The following is a 13,379-nucleotide window of genomic DNA, read 5'->3' as shown; positions in this document are numbered from 1 at the left end:
TGACCTGGTGCTGCAGCAGGTGTTGAGGGACTTCAGCGGCTGTTGCTGCTAATGCTTCTCAGGATATCTATGCCATATTTGTGGTACATTATTGTCAGCTAGAGCAACAGGTTGCTGCAGTAGCCCCTTTCAGAAGCGGGCTCCGTGATCAGCAGCTGCTGCACTGGCGCCAGCACCATTGGTACTTAGCCGAGCAACGGTTTGAAACATTAGCAGCGTATGCAGCGAATGGTTGTTCTATAGAGGCGACCCGGGAAAGGGAGTTTTACAGCGTTGTGCTGTTGCTCCACACCCTGGAAGCGGAGCAGACAAACAGCACCACGAATTTCTGCACCAGCAATCCCATAACAGAATGTTTTCCAGTGATGTCTTTACTGCAGCAGCCCCATGGGAGGTTCAGATGAAGCGGTCGGACCCAAATGTGCGCCGGAGCCGCCAAGAGGGCAGCAGCAGCGACAACAGCAGGCCTTACTGCACGCCAACAGCGCCTCCAGTCCATTCGGTGAGAGCTACGGCTATCCTGTCCCGCTACTGAGCCCGCGCACACAGCTGCCTCAGCTGCAGGAATTTCATAGTAATCAGGAGCCGGTCCAGCAGCAGCACCATAAAGAACAGCTATATGGCACCCCGGAAATTTCTAAGGCGCTGGCAGGGGACGTGCAGCAGCAGCTGCTGTTGCAGAGCAGGCTCCCGCGTCAAGGGAGTCTCATTCCGGCTAATGTGACGTCCACCAGCTGCGCGCTGGAGGAAAAGCAATCGGCCCTTTGGCTTTCTGCTGCAGCCCCTTCTGCAGTGCTATCGGGTACCCCCAAGCACGCAGATGCGGCAGTGGGAGACGCAGTGGCACCAGCAAAACCAGCATCGGGGCAGACAGCAACAGAATCGTCAGTACCAGCATACTATGAGAATACTGTTTCGGAAAGATGCCGCCTGGCTGCGGATCGCTTCTTGGTGGCGGGAGCAGCAGCAACAGATGAATTGCGCCGCTCAGACAGCCCTGCCTCTACTCCAAAGACGCCTTCAGGGCAGCTGCAGCATGCCACAGCAACGGGCACTGCTGCGCAGGCAACAGCAGCAACAACTGCAACAGATACAGAGGGACCTCCAGTGGTAACTGTTTGCACACAAGTCCGCGAACAACCTGTAACTGTAGCATCACAAGGGCAGCGAGAGCCGCCACTTTCCGTTACTGACGCTTCTGCCGCAGAGTGGAAGACCCCAGTCCGCATGTTCATGCAAACACTGCAAAAACAGGCGACGTATCCGCAGCATTTACAGCAGCTGCCCCAGTTGCAGCAGCCTCTGTGCCGTCCCTCGTTGCCAGTTCCAGCAGCCCCACCCCCACAAATATGCCTCATTGGGCCCCGGCTACTAGCTATGAGAAGCCCCTGGGGCCTCTCTACATCTGCAGTGCTGCAGCGCAACGGCATTAATGAGTTGCTGTTGTATCTGTCCGTGCTGCAGTCGCTGCTTTTGCCTGCCAGGTGGGGAGGGCTTATGCCTTTGGGCGCTGCAGATTGCCTTGCTGCCGCTGCTGCTCTCCCAGCAGCTGCAGCAGCGGCTGCTGCCGTAGAGGGTCTGGCGCGGGCTGCTGCGGCAGCAGAAGCTTCTTTTTCATCGTTACCCTCACAGTTGCCGCAGCAGCTTCTGCTTTCGCTCCCACGCCGGTTTTTGCAGCAAGTGCCAACGGCAACAGACGGCTCATCGGGGCTTACGCAGCTCAATGGGTTGTATAGGCACCTTCGCACCGCCATACAAAAGCAGCAGCAACAAGGTCCCATCTGGGGGGAAGAGTGCTCGCTCGTGGCACAGGCAGCAGCAGCAGCAACCGCTGCTAGTGAGAGTGCTGCAGAATTGGGAATTGAGGGAGAAGAGGCTGCAGCGTGGCCTGCGGTCGCCGCAGCCATTGCTGCCGTTGAGGCAACGGCAGCAGCCGCTGCTGCTGCTGCGTCTGCTGCTGCTGCTCCTGCTCTGCTTGTGAGTGCCGCTACTGCAGCGAAGGAGAATGTGAGCCCAGCCACAGGAGGTGAGGCTGGAGAAGGGACAGCGGAAGCAGCAGTTACAGCTGGAGGAGCTGTCACAGTGGTTGCCGGCGAGGGTAACAGTTTTGACTCGAAGCGCCGTGAGTCGCTGCGGCAGCTTGGCCGCCTCTTGACTAGTCCGCCTGTTATTGTAGTCTTCGATATATATTCAAGAGGTGGTAACCGTCGCACATACAGCAGCATCAGCACTGCCAGTAGAACTGCTGGCAGCAACAAGCTACAAAGCTCATGCCCCACCGGTGACCTGCCGCGCACGAGGCAAAGTAGCCCCATAGCTAGCAGTAACAGAAGCAGCGTCAGCAGCAGCTTGACGGCGGAGTTTGGGGAAGCATTCGGCTGGCAGATCCTAGAATTCAGCTTAACAGAAGTCGGGGCACCGCCGTTGCAGGTGCTCGTAGACTTCTGTTCTTCTCTTCGCTTCTGGCTGCAGCTGGACAGACACCTCAACCTGGCGCTTGTGAACGTCCACCCTAAGAGTGGCTGTGGTGCCTTGTTGTTGCTTGCATGCGCTGCAATGGCGTGCAGTAGCAGCACAGGAACAACCGGTTGGGGAACCCAGCATCAGCTGCTGAAGATGCTTGGCAATGCGTCAGTAGCTGCTCAAGAATGCGCGTATCCTGCTGACAACTTAAGGATTGGAAGCTGCGGCAGCGTGAGCGGCAGCAACCCAAACAGCAACAACAGCAACAGCTACCAGAGGGGTGGTGGGGTGCTGCACTGGAAATCTGCAGATCGGTGGCCTCCTTCTTGTCTGCGTTATTTGTCATACTTTGAAACTCTCCTTCGGCAGCATTCCGTGGGTCTACTTTCACTGTTGCCGCTGCAAAACTGTGTAGGAAGTAGAGTGGATTACTAATCAGATAGCAGGAAGTTTCAATAATAATTAATTTCCACGATATGACGAACGGTGTGTACAATTTTGTGGGGTGAGGCTGAGTCTATATGCCGGAGCACTGGCCGTGTGGCTACTGTTTCCGTCTGTATTTCCCTCACGTCTCTACCTGTATTTCTTCTTGACAGCAGCTGCTGTTGCTTCTGCTGCTCCTGTATTTTTTGTATGCGTTGCTGCAGGGACGTGCCTCCCGAGACGAACCAGCGGCGCGTAGGCTACCTGCGTCGGGCGTGGGGGCTCGTGCAGTGCGCCTAAAAAATTTGCTGATTGATCACTTCGCTGCGCCTGCTGCACTTATTGCCGTCGAAGTGTATGAACTGGCCACGTGCTGCTGCTGCTGCAGCGGTTGTTGCAAGAAAGATGACACTGCGGAACCATGTGGTGTTCTTATGCGGCACCTAGCTAAGACACCAACAACAGCGTCAGGCGCATCCAGTAACCCCTTGCCGCTTGTCTATCCACCACGGCAACTCTGTAGTAGCAATACCGGTAACAGTGGCACTGAATCAGAGGAGTTCGTTTCCCCACAGCGGGCGCATCCTCTTCCCAGTGCACGAACTCAGCAACAGCGTAGTCAGCAACAGCAGCAGGAGCACGATGGAGGCGGACGGTCACAGCGAAAAGGCCTTGCTGGTTACTTGTTGAAGCAACGCACAACCGGGAGATCGCAGCAGCAGTACGTGCCTCTCTAACGGCTGCTTTCCGGATGGTTGTGCGGCTAGGAGCTTAGGCAGACGAGCTGTAGGCGCTGCTTTTGTTTCTGTTGCTCATCTGCAGGCCAGAGGGACCTAAGAATGAAGAGGCGCAGAGTCACCCCTACCTCCGGGCGCTGCGGCAGCAGGCAAGGCTCCTGACCGACTGTAGTGTTTCTGCTGCAACAGCGGCCGCAGTAATCGAGGCCGCATCCAGTCCTGATGATGTTCCTCTGCTGCTTGACCCTGGAGGCCCCCTCGGCCACTTAGGAGCTTGTTGCGATGCATATGTGTCTTTACCCGTGTCTGCTCCTTGCCTTAACAGCGGCAACGTTTGCAGCTGTCCTCCTGTTACTTCTACTAGCCATATTCCGTGGAACAGATCATCAACAGCAGCAGCGGCAGCAGCCGTCGCTGGCTCTATGGATGGCTGCCCGCTTGAGGGTAGCAGTCCAACAGAAGGGTCTTCTGTGGCAGACTGGCTGGGATCTCCAATCGCAGGAGAGGCAGCAGAATTTTCAAGTGAAGGGGAGGCCCCTTTGACCGCGGAGGAGTTGCTCGCAGCGGTGCAGCATCGGCAACAGCAGCAGCATCTGCAACAGAGGCGGCTGCAGCAACAGCATCAGCGCGAGCTGCACTCGCACTTTGCGCTGCAAGCCTGCGCGCATGACTACCAGCTGATGGCTGCAGACGTGCTTCCAGTGAGCCCCAATGGTAGCTGGATCGGCAGCGGTAACCCAAGTAGCGAAGGCTTTCGTCTGTGCAGCGTCTGTGCAACGAAGAGCAATGCTGCTACTTTAATTGCCATGGCCGCCTCGTTCAGGCAGCTTCCTTGTGGGCCGAGTGTGCGACAAAGCATGACTTACTTTCCTGTTGGAGAGGCAGTTGCAATCGCAACACTAAGACTTGATGCTACTAGCAGTAGCGGCAGGGACAGAAAGAAAATGTGTTGTATACAGGATACGCCTACCTGCTGCTGTTCTTGCTCAGGATGGATCAGCATCGGCAGTCTTCGACTTCGCACATGCGCGAGATGGGAGTGCCCGTCAACTCGTCCTGTCCGGTGACGTGCTGATTGCCATTCGACAACTTGCCCCAAAACATCACCTCCGAGGAGATACACTGCAGGCTGAAACTGGAGATCCTGAGGGGCAGCGGAAGATGCACCCTCACGGCAGGCATTATCAGCAGCAGCACCAACAGCAACAAATATACGCGTTGTACGCTCTGCACACAGGTGAGAATTTGGCATACTTCTACGCCGTTTAGGTGCTGCTAGAAGCTGAGTAAACGTGTCTTCTTCTCAGGGGGATTGAGCGGCTCACAGAGCATACTGTGGTGTCATGTCCTTGCAATGGTACTTATGCTGCATTTGCTGCCGCAGGTTTTCTTTCGCTGGACCAATCCGTGGTGGAATTGTCTGCACAAGATCTGGATTCTCCAGCTCCTTTGCCACAACGTCTTCGGGTTTCTCTTATTTTTGAGCACATGGAGGATGCTCACAAATACGGAAGCACCTGCAACAGCCCGGTCAACAGCAGTAGTAGCTGCAAAGGCAGCAACAGTCTCAGCAGCGCTTGCCGTGGCAGTGACTGTTTTCCAGGATGCACTTATTGTCCACCACCAAGCCATTTTGGCGGAACAGCAAGTGCTTCCGAGCATTCTCTGTCTGCTGCTGGTGTAGGGGACATCCCGTCTGTTGAAAAGAATCTCTCAGGCAATATGTGCAGCGGAAACAGCAGCAGCAACGTATTTAGCCCTTCTGGCAAGTCACCCCCAAGCAAATCGATCGTTAGTGGGATTGTGTCCACTTTGTTGAGGTGGCAGCAGCCGCGGGAGAACGCTTCGAGTGGTCCTGACCCGCAAAGTCAGCATCAGTTTTCTCAGCAACAAGAGTTCCGAGCATCTCGCCGCTTCAGTACATGCAGCAGTGTGAGTATTACAGAGGGAGCACAGCTGGCTTCTTCTGAGGCAGCAGCAGCGGCTGGAGCAGCACCCGCACCAGCCTCAGGAGAAACAGCAGTTACGTCTCAACGCCACCTTCACATCACCAAGCGGCCCACAGCAAGTCGCAGAGATTTCGTCGCCCGACACCGTCTCCAGCTGGATCCCGTAAGGTCACTTGCTTGATGCTTTGGTGCTTGTGTGCGTTTGTTTCGACTCATCTCGCGGTCGAACCTGGCAGTCTTGCTATCTGACCCGTCCTGCAGCGCATGTGGAACTAAGCAGCTGCGGTGTTGCCGCGCAAGTGATTGCTGGCCCGTACGCTTGCTCATGCTTTTGGCTTGCTGCAGCGGCTGCTGCGGATGCTGGTGGAGGCGTCTGGATGCAGCAGTGACAGCTGTGCTGTTGCCCTGAAACTCTGCAGCAATGAATTCTCTATGGCGCTGAGCCTCCTGTCGTACTCCTTTGCCGCCGCTGGCTCGGGAGCGTCTGCTGCGCTGCATGCAACCCGCATGCTGCAGCACGCTCTTCCCCCACCATGGCTGCAACAACAAAACCTTCTTCACAGGCAGGTGTCACAATATTTGCAGTTGCGTCGCCAGGAGCAGAAACAGCGGAAGCAGGAGCTGCTCCGGATTGAATCTGTCTCATCACTGACTATCAGCGAGTCAAGACGTCCGCAAGAGCAGCAGAAAGAGCAGCAGCGCCCGCAGACGCCGTGCACGGCAGCTGTAACAAAAGGAGGGGAGGACTTAGAGGAGAACTGTAGAGGAGGAGTTTCAGTTGGCTCCGCTGCCACTGCTGCTGCGTCAACGGTGACGCAGCAGCAGTGGGTGATGCATCGCCAGCAATCAATGCAGCAACAGCAGCAAGTTCCTGCTCCGAGGCCCAGCCGAATCGCTCCCGTCCCGCTGCGGCCTGGCCAGAACCGACGGCTCATAAGTGTCACCTCCCCTACAGCAGCATGTGTTGCTGTTGCTACAGCGCAACAGCAGAGCTTTAACTTAGCAAAGCCTTCAGTTCCGCGGATTTTTCCGGGTGCGCCAGTGTGCAGCCGACGCGTTGTGCCTGTTCTTGTATCCTCAAGTTCAGAAGACCTTCCAAGCTCAACCCCGATGGTTGCGATGGTGGATTTGAGACAAGCCGCTCAGGAAAACCCAAGGAATTCTCAGCAGCAGCATGTTGAAGAAGAGTGCGTGCAGCAGCGGCAGATATATGAAGAAATGCCTACCGTCCACGACGATCTACCTGTGCCGTCTACAGCTAAAAATGTTGAGACAGCATTGCCATTAGCAACAGCAGCGGCAGTGCAAACTGCTGCTGCTAGCCCGCACACAGTTTCCTGTGTGGAGGCGGCTGGACCTCAGGGCGGCTGGGTTGAGGCAAAAGCTGACACTTTAGTTTTTTCCAGCGTCTTGCAGTCACTGAATCATCCCATTTCACCACCTCCTGTGCCGGCTGCTGCTGCTGCTCCTGGTACCAATCCTTCTGTGGTTGACGCTCCGCCGGATACTTCTTTTGGTCCAGCAGGAGTGCTTACCGCTGCTGATGCCTCTCAACACAAAGAGGCCAAAGTAGATGCTGCTGGCGCTCCTGGTGACTCGGTTGTGATAGAGGCGTCAGCGGGGCTTCTTAATTGCGAATCAGAAAGCGGTGTTCCTACTGCAACGCTTGCTGTCACGGTCTGTCCTAGTGCAGATCAGAATGTTGCGAATCATGATTCAGGAATCCCTATAACTTGCTCAACAGTTGTTTCTACTCGTACAGTGGACAGAAACCAGCAATTAGGCGCTGCTGTTGCGGAGACGGGCGGTGCATGCGGCGGATCCACTGTGCAGCTCCAGTCCGGTATTAATGGGGCAAATGCGTCTTGTGAACAATCGGAATTGCTACAGCAGCAGCAGCAGCAGCACAACGGCTTTGAACCAGGGCCAACACAGGAAAAGCTGAAGATGGAGTCTCGCGATGTAAAGGCTGCGGTGTCCGTGGAGCCAGTCGAAACAGCAGCAGGGGCTGCGTTATCAGGAGCTGCGGTAGGACAACCTACAGCAGTTGTACCGGCAGCAGCAGCATCTCCTCTGTCAGGGACAAGGCTACCAAGCGGTCAGGTACTTGCTTTGCGCCTTCCTGACGGGAGACTGCTACATGTGTCTCTTCCACCGGATGCAGCCTTAGATGCTGCATGTGGAGCAACCGTGGCCGTTTCGCCCGCCGCAGCCACAGGGCATTTAACAGCTGAAGCAGCAACTGCCGCAGCAACTATCATTCCCGTAACGGTTGCGCCTTCACTACAGGCCCCAGCAGCCTCAAAGGGGCTGCTGAAGGCCAAGCCACCGGGACCTCCCCCGAAAGGCATTCGTCCCCCGCCAAACTCTGTGCCTAAGGCGGAAATGGGAACAGAAACAGCGAGATCAAGAGAGCCAGCTCAAGCAGTAGGAGCAGACAAAGCTGTGCTTCCTGCGCCAAAAGCCAAGGCACCGGGGAAGCCACCGGCAGGTCGGCCACCTCCTTCAGCTCGGACAGGACCGGTTGGAACTCCAGCATCAGCCACATCATCAGTTACTACGAAGGCCCCGGGACCTCCACCAAAGGGTCCTCCAGCTGGCAGGAGGCCTCCGCCACCCAAGGCTGCAACAGCAGCAGCAATGCAGAAAAAGGCAGCAGCAGAAGCGGCTCTACCTTTAGGTCGCAGGATACATTGGAAGGCTCTTCCAGGCGACAAAATTCACGTGAGCTTTGTATGAGCCGCTGCTGCCACAGGCTGCTGAGGAGGTGTGCAGCGGTGGCAGCTGCAGTACATCAAGCGCATGTATTCCTTGCAATTTTCCCTACTTCTGCAGCTGCTTCTGGACTCATTTTGTACTTGCATGACTGTTGCATTCAAGGCAGCCAGCTGCGAGCTCAGGTTGGGTGCATCTAATGTCTGTTTTCAGGGCACTGTTTTCAGCGAGATGCCGGCCTTAGGCCCATTAGGACCTTCGGCCTTGGTCGACGGCGCAGCCCTTAGCCGCCTATTCTCTCGCACACAACCAGCAGCAGCAGCTGCAGCACCAACCAGAAGAGGCACAAAGAAGCCAGAAGTGCAGCAGATAAAAATCATATCGAGCAAGCGCGCCCAAAATGTTGCAATAGTTCTGGCGAGGCTGTCTCTCACAACCAAGGTATTCTGGATACTGATGTCGTAGCGTTCCTGCGCACGTGGTCAGTGTTTCTGGCATTGCTGTGCAGCAACTGCTGCTGTTCTTTGCTTGTCCTGAGATTCGGGAAACAATAGTAACCCTAACGGCGGCCTGTTCTGCGGCTGCTGTTCCTGCTGCTCGCAGGAAGCAGCAGCACGGCTGGAGAAGCTTGACAGCAGCGGCCTGTCTCTAGAGCTCCTGGACCGGCTCGAGCAGGTGTGCCCCCTGCCGGAAGAAATGGAAGGCTTTCGGTCGTATCTAGAGCAGCGGGATCAGCAGCAGAAGGAGCAACAGGAGCAGAGCGCGAAAGTGCCAGAAGGTGAAGACACAGCATCCTCCTGCCCATTACGCGATGTGGAAGCAGCAATGCTGCCCCTGGTACGACTTGCCGCTGTCACTTCAAGGATTCGGATTGTACGCTTTGACATATTGGCGCCCAAGACTATCAAAGAGTTGGATGATGCTCTTGATCTCGTGGATAATGCTGCCGAACAGGTTTGTCCTGAAGGCCTGGCGCTGCTGTTGCAGAGGGCGACGTTGGTCTTGGTGATGCCGTCCGTTGTTCAGCAGTATTTGTTCGCTAGCTTTTGATTCCTGTAGCTCAAGTTGTGTGGGGTTTCTTCTCGCCCTCTTCTGTATTTGGATCTCTTGTTGCTGGTCTGCTTATGTTTGGTCTTCCTGCTGTACTTAGGGCCGCAACAGCCGCAAGTTTCGCGTGCTGCTGCAGGCAGTATTGCAGTGGGGCAACTACGTGAATCATGGAGTGCGGCTAGCCGCTGCTGTTGACGGAGGGAAACATAAGGGAACAGCGGGGGAAAATGACTTGGAAGCAGCAGCAGCGGCTTCTATGGAGTGCCTACCCACTCGGGGTTTTGCGCTCACCTCGCTTCTGAAGCTAATGGAGTTTCGCAGCACCGTCGATACTCGCCTAAGCTCACTGCATTACATCCTTGTCAACCTGGTGCGCATTTGGCCCGGTGATTTATGTGCACAGGGGACAATTAGTGCTACGGAGTACTGCTGATGGCATGCCAGGGCGCCATAGCAGACTGGCGTTTCTCGCCAGCGAGGCTGCAGCACTTTATGCAGATGATCCAGTCATACGGAGTGCGAGTCCCGCGCCCGCCGTCAACAAGTTTTTTCAACGTGGAATGGCAGCAGGATTATTCTCATGTGGTTGCTATTATTCGTTGCTTTTGGATTATGTTTGCAGATGGCTTCTCTGCCAGATTTAAAGCTGGAAGAACTCCCTCAAGAGATGCCGCTGGTAGAAGAGGCAGCGAGGCTGTCGGATGAGGCGCTGGATGCTGCAGCAGCTCTTCTTCACAGGGAAACACAGTTTTTATTACAGCAAATACAGCAGGCCAGGCCTCACGGGGCTCCCTGGGGGCCCTCAGAACTCGAAAGGCTCCGCCGTCTGCACGGTGAAGCTGCCCTTGGCTTGGAGCGCATTCGGCAGCGATACGCAGCGAGCAAAGAAACGGTAACAGAGCTTGCCCGATTTTATGGGGAGGAGCCGCAGCGTCCGAGCGCAGCAGCAGCAGCAGCTGCTGCTGCTGTAACAGCGGCAACGGGGGGAGGATGGGGGGGCATCATGCAGGCTGCGCCTTTTTCGACTTTGGCTGCCATCCTGGTGACGTTTAAGCAGACACTTAAGGACATTCAGCAGCATCCCAAACGCTATGCTGTACTACTTGCAACTAACAGCGGCAACAATAGTAGCAGCTGCAGCGGCAGCAACAGCAGGAGCTTAAGGGAAACAGCCGCTACTGCGGGTGCTAGCTTAGTAGCAAATGATTCATCGGCTCTTGCTAATGCCTGTGGAGATGACGGAACGCGCATACTAGAAACCGCGGTCACAGCTTCAGCAGCAAAAGCAGGGGGCAGCTCTCCGCTGCAGGCGCCCTTGGCACGGAAATGCAGCGGCCCGGCCACTGCGGCGTGTGGAACACCCAAAGCTGTACGAAAACAAGGCATGTCGTGTTTCTCTTCTACTGTTCAGAGGGGCCAGCATTTCCGTGAGTGTCAGCTTAACACACAGCTTTAAGTCATAGCCGAAGACTGCAGAGCTCGAAATGAAATCGTTAATCTTAAGCACACAGAGCTGTAATTTCCTGAGACAGAGACTGTAGCTTCATCTTCTCGGTTGGGAGTTAGTGTGTGATGGCTGCTCGTTATTAACTGGCAAAATTAGTCCTGTGTCCGAACTGCCGTTTCTGTTGCTGTAGCGAATGCAACACGTGATTGCGGAACTCTTCCGCTTGCACTACACACTTTCCTCTATTTCGCGCGCCTTCTTTTCGTGACCGTGTTGTGTTGCTGCTGTAGCGAGAAGAAGCGCAAGCTGCTCCTCGCTAGAGACTTTTCAGCGTACAGGACATAAGCAGCAGCAGCAAGAGCGGCAAGTACAGAAGCAACAGAGAGAGCAACTGGCAGTCCCAGGAGAGCAGTCAGACCGTAGTGTCGTTCAGCAAGCCCACCAGCACGAAATGCCTGTAACAGTGCGGCTTCCAGACAGTGCTCCGCCAAATGGATGCCGAGAAGCTGCAAGCACAGGAGCAAACAGCTCTAACAGCATTCAAGGGACTGACGTCAAGCGTCGAGCGCTGACAGCGAGTTCAAAGCTGACCGAGAGGAGCAACCGGGCGTCGCTGCATGTACTTTTGGATGAGCCATCTTTTCCTGCCCTGGACCTTGCAGCTTCTATTAATAAGGCGCTGTTTGTTCAAGAACTTCATATGGAGGAAGAAGAGAGAGCTACAGAGCCAGCAGCAGCTGCTTCAGCTGCAGCAGCTGCAGCAGTGAACGAGGAACCTGCTAAGGACTCCCCGCCGGTGTCTAACGAACCACAGTCGCCTTCAGGTTCTTCGGGTATTCGCTTACTTTTGGAGCAGCCGAAGAAAAACTCCCAGCGCCAGCAGCTGGGGACTCAATTCGTGGTCGGTGGACGATTTTTTCCTCCGCGTGTGGTGCCCAGGCAGTTGCAGCAATCGCAGCGTCAACAGCAACAGCAGCCTCGTGAACATGTGCCCGCAACGGCTCCACATATGCGTCGCCCAGTCCTGAGACCTCGGCTGCCACCGCCCGCTGTGGTGCCGGGGAGGCACTCTGCACGTTTTCAATGTGCAGCTTGGGGAATATTGAAGGGGACAGGGCATCAGCGAGCACAGGGTAAAGAGGCGGAAGAACAACAGCAAAAGCACCAACCACAGTAGGAGTAGTCTTTTGTTGGCACGAACACCCGAGGGGCACTTTAAATCTCGGGGTGCTCCTTTTTAGGCTTTTCAACATAGAGGAGAGGCATAATCTGGCCCTGCGTGCTCAGGGAAATCAGAAAAAGGGCAAGATTAATTTCAGACCTTTGCCTGGCAGTCACGCCGAGCTTAAGGCCCTTTCTTTTATTTATTTGTTTTCCTTACTTTGGATATCTGAATTTACTTTGCAGATCACAGAGTGATCTTATTTGCCGCGTAGATAGTAGAGAAGCAATGCATGCGGTCAAAGGAGGCTGCACGGCAGGCGTGTCCGCATTCTAGTTCTGATAGACAGACACAGCACGCAGCCAAAGGAGGTCCCTGGCCGTTGTGTTCCTCTAAGTAAAGTTTTCCTTGACTGCATGTACTGTGACGATTCAGTCGTGCAATGAGTCCCTTGGGGGATATATAAACCAGGTAAACACGCCATCTGTGCCCGACGGGAGTGTAGTGCAAAACACGCCGCTTAGGCCGGTGCGTGTCTCCCCCGGTGCAATGCAACCTACGTTCCTTTGAGATGAGCAGGGCCTTTTTTCTGGTGTAGTGTAAACCAAGCTGAAGTCCGACTTCAACTTATGCGCTCTACTTCTTAAGGCAGTAAGAAAGGAGACAAGGCCAGCTGGCAAAGTGAACTGGTCCCCTTACTCGTGAAGGGCGAAGCTAATGTTCACAGGTTTGTGGATAGCGTTATTTTCATCTTTTCCTACTTTTCATTGGCACAAGTGCTGCGGCGGCCATTGTTACGTACTGTGCGTCAGCGGCTCAACGGATTGTTGTGTGGAGTGGTGGAACAAGAATTGCAAAAGGGACGTAAAATGCGTGCCATAAATAGAATGGAAGACACATGGCATCAAACAGTCCCCAAACAAAAGTGACGGTGACAGTTGCAGGGTGCAGTCTAGGATCAGGCCCAAAGAAGGCAGCATCCATCCTCCTTCGGCTTCCTGGAACACGCCTCTTGGCTAGGAAAGCGACAAAGAGATGTGCAGTCTCTATTGTGCATGCTGTGAAGCCAAAACTGTGCTTCGGCCAATTACCAATTTCTGCTTCTTGCCGAGGGAAATGTGAAGCCTTATCGTTTCCCTGCCACACTCCAAGAAATGGTGCCTCCTTCCAACTCGGGTTCAACTCTGGAGTGAGAACGTGAAATTCGTTTTTTCCGCCTCATTCTCCAGTTCGTGTATTGCAAAACATTTGTTCTATAAATTGGATCGAATGGATGGAAAGGGACGATTCAAAATGGATCTATGGGACCATCGAAGGCACGCGTCTACGCAGTGCAGAGAACCACCGCATCCACCAGCACAGTAACGCGGTTAAAGAGGCCTACGCGTTTAACGTGCCAGCATATAAGTGTGAGAATGCCAGAGTGGCCG

At 54.9% G+C, this 13,379-nt stretch overlaps 1 protein-coding gene across 1 annotated transcript; it reads left to right on the top strand.

Moving 5' to 3' along the window:
* Nucleotides 1–387: 387 nt before the first annotated feature.
* Nucleotides 388–11,964, top strand: ENH_00061730 (hypothetical protein, conserved; the record flags this gene model as incomplete). Its single annotated transcript, XM_013581978.1, has 11 exons — nucleotides 388–2,838; nucleotides 3,114–3,610; nucleotides 3,712–4,327; nucleotides 4,617–4,863; nucleotides 5,011–5,738; nucleotides 5,921–8,299; nucleotides 8,504–8,731; nucleotides 8,894–9,244; nucleotides 9,441–9,710; nucleotides 9,963–10,767; nucleotides 11,078–11,964. The coding sequence occupies 11 exons, from the start codon at nucleotides 388–390 to the stop codon at nucleotides 11,962–11,964; spliced, it is 9,459 nt and encodes a 3,152-aa protein (XP_013437432.1).
* Nucleotides 11,965–13,379: the final 1,415 nt, after the last annotated feature.

The sequence above is a fragment of the Eimeria necatrix genome, genomic scaffold (assembly GCF_000499385.1).
Source record: "Eimeria necatrix Houghton genomic scaffold, Enh_scaff53, whole genome shotgun sequence".
NCBI lineage: Eukaryota > Apicomplexa > Conoidasida > Eucoccidiorida > Eimeriidae > Eimeria > Eimeria necatrix.
Note: the sequence above shows the minus strand (reverse complement) of the source record. Positions and strands in the feature narration are given on the sequence as shown.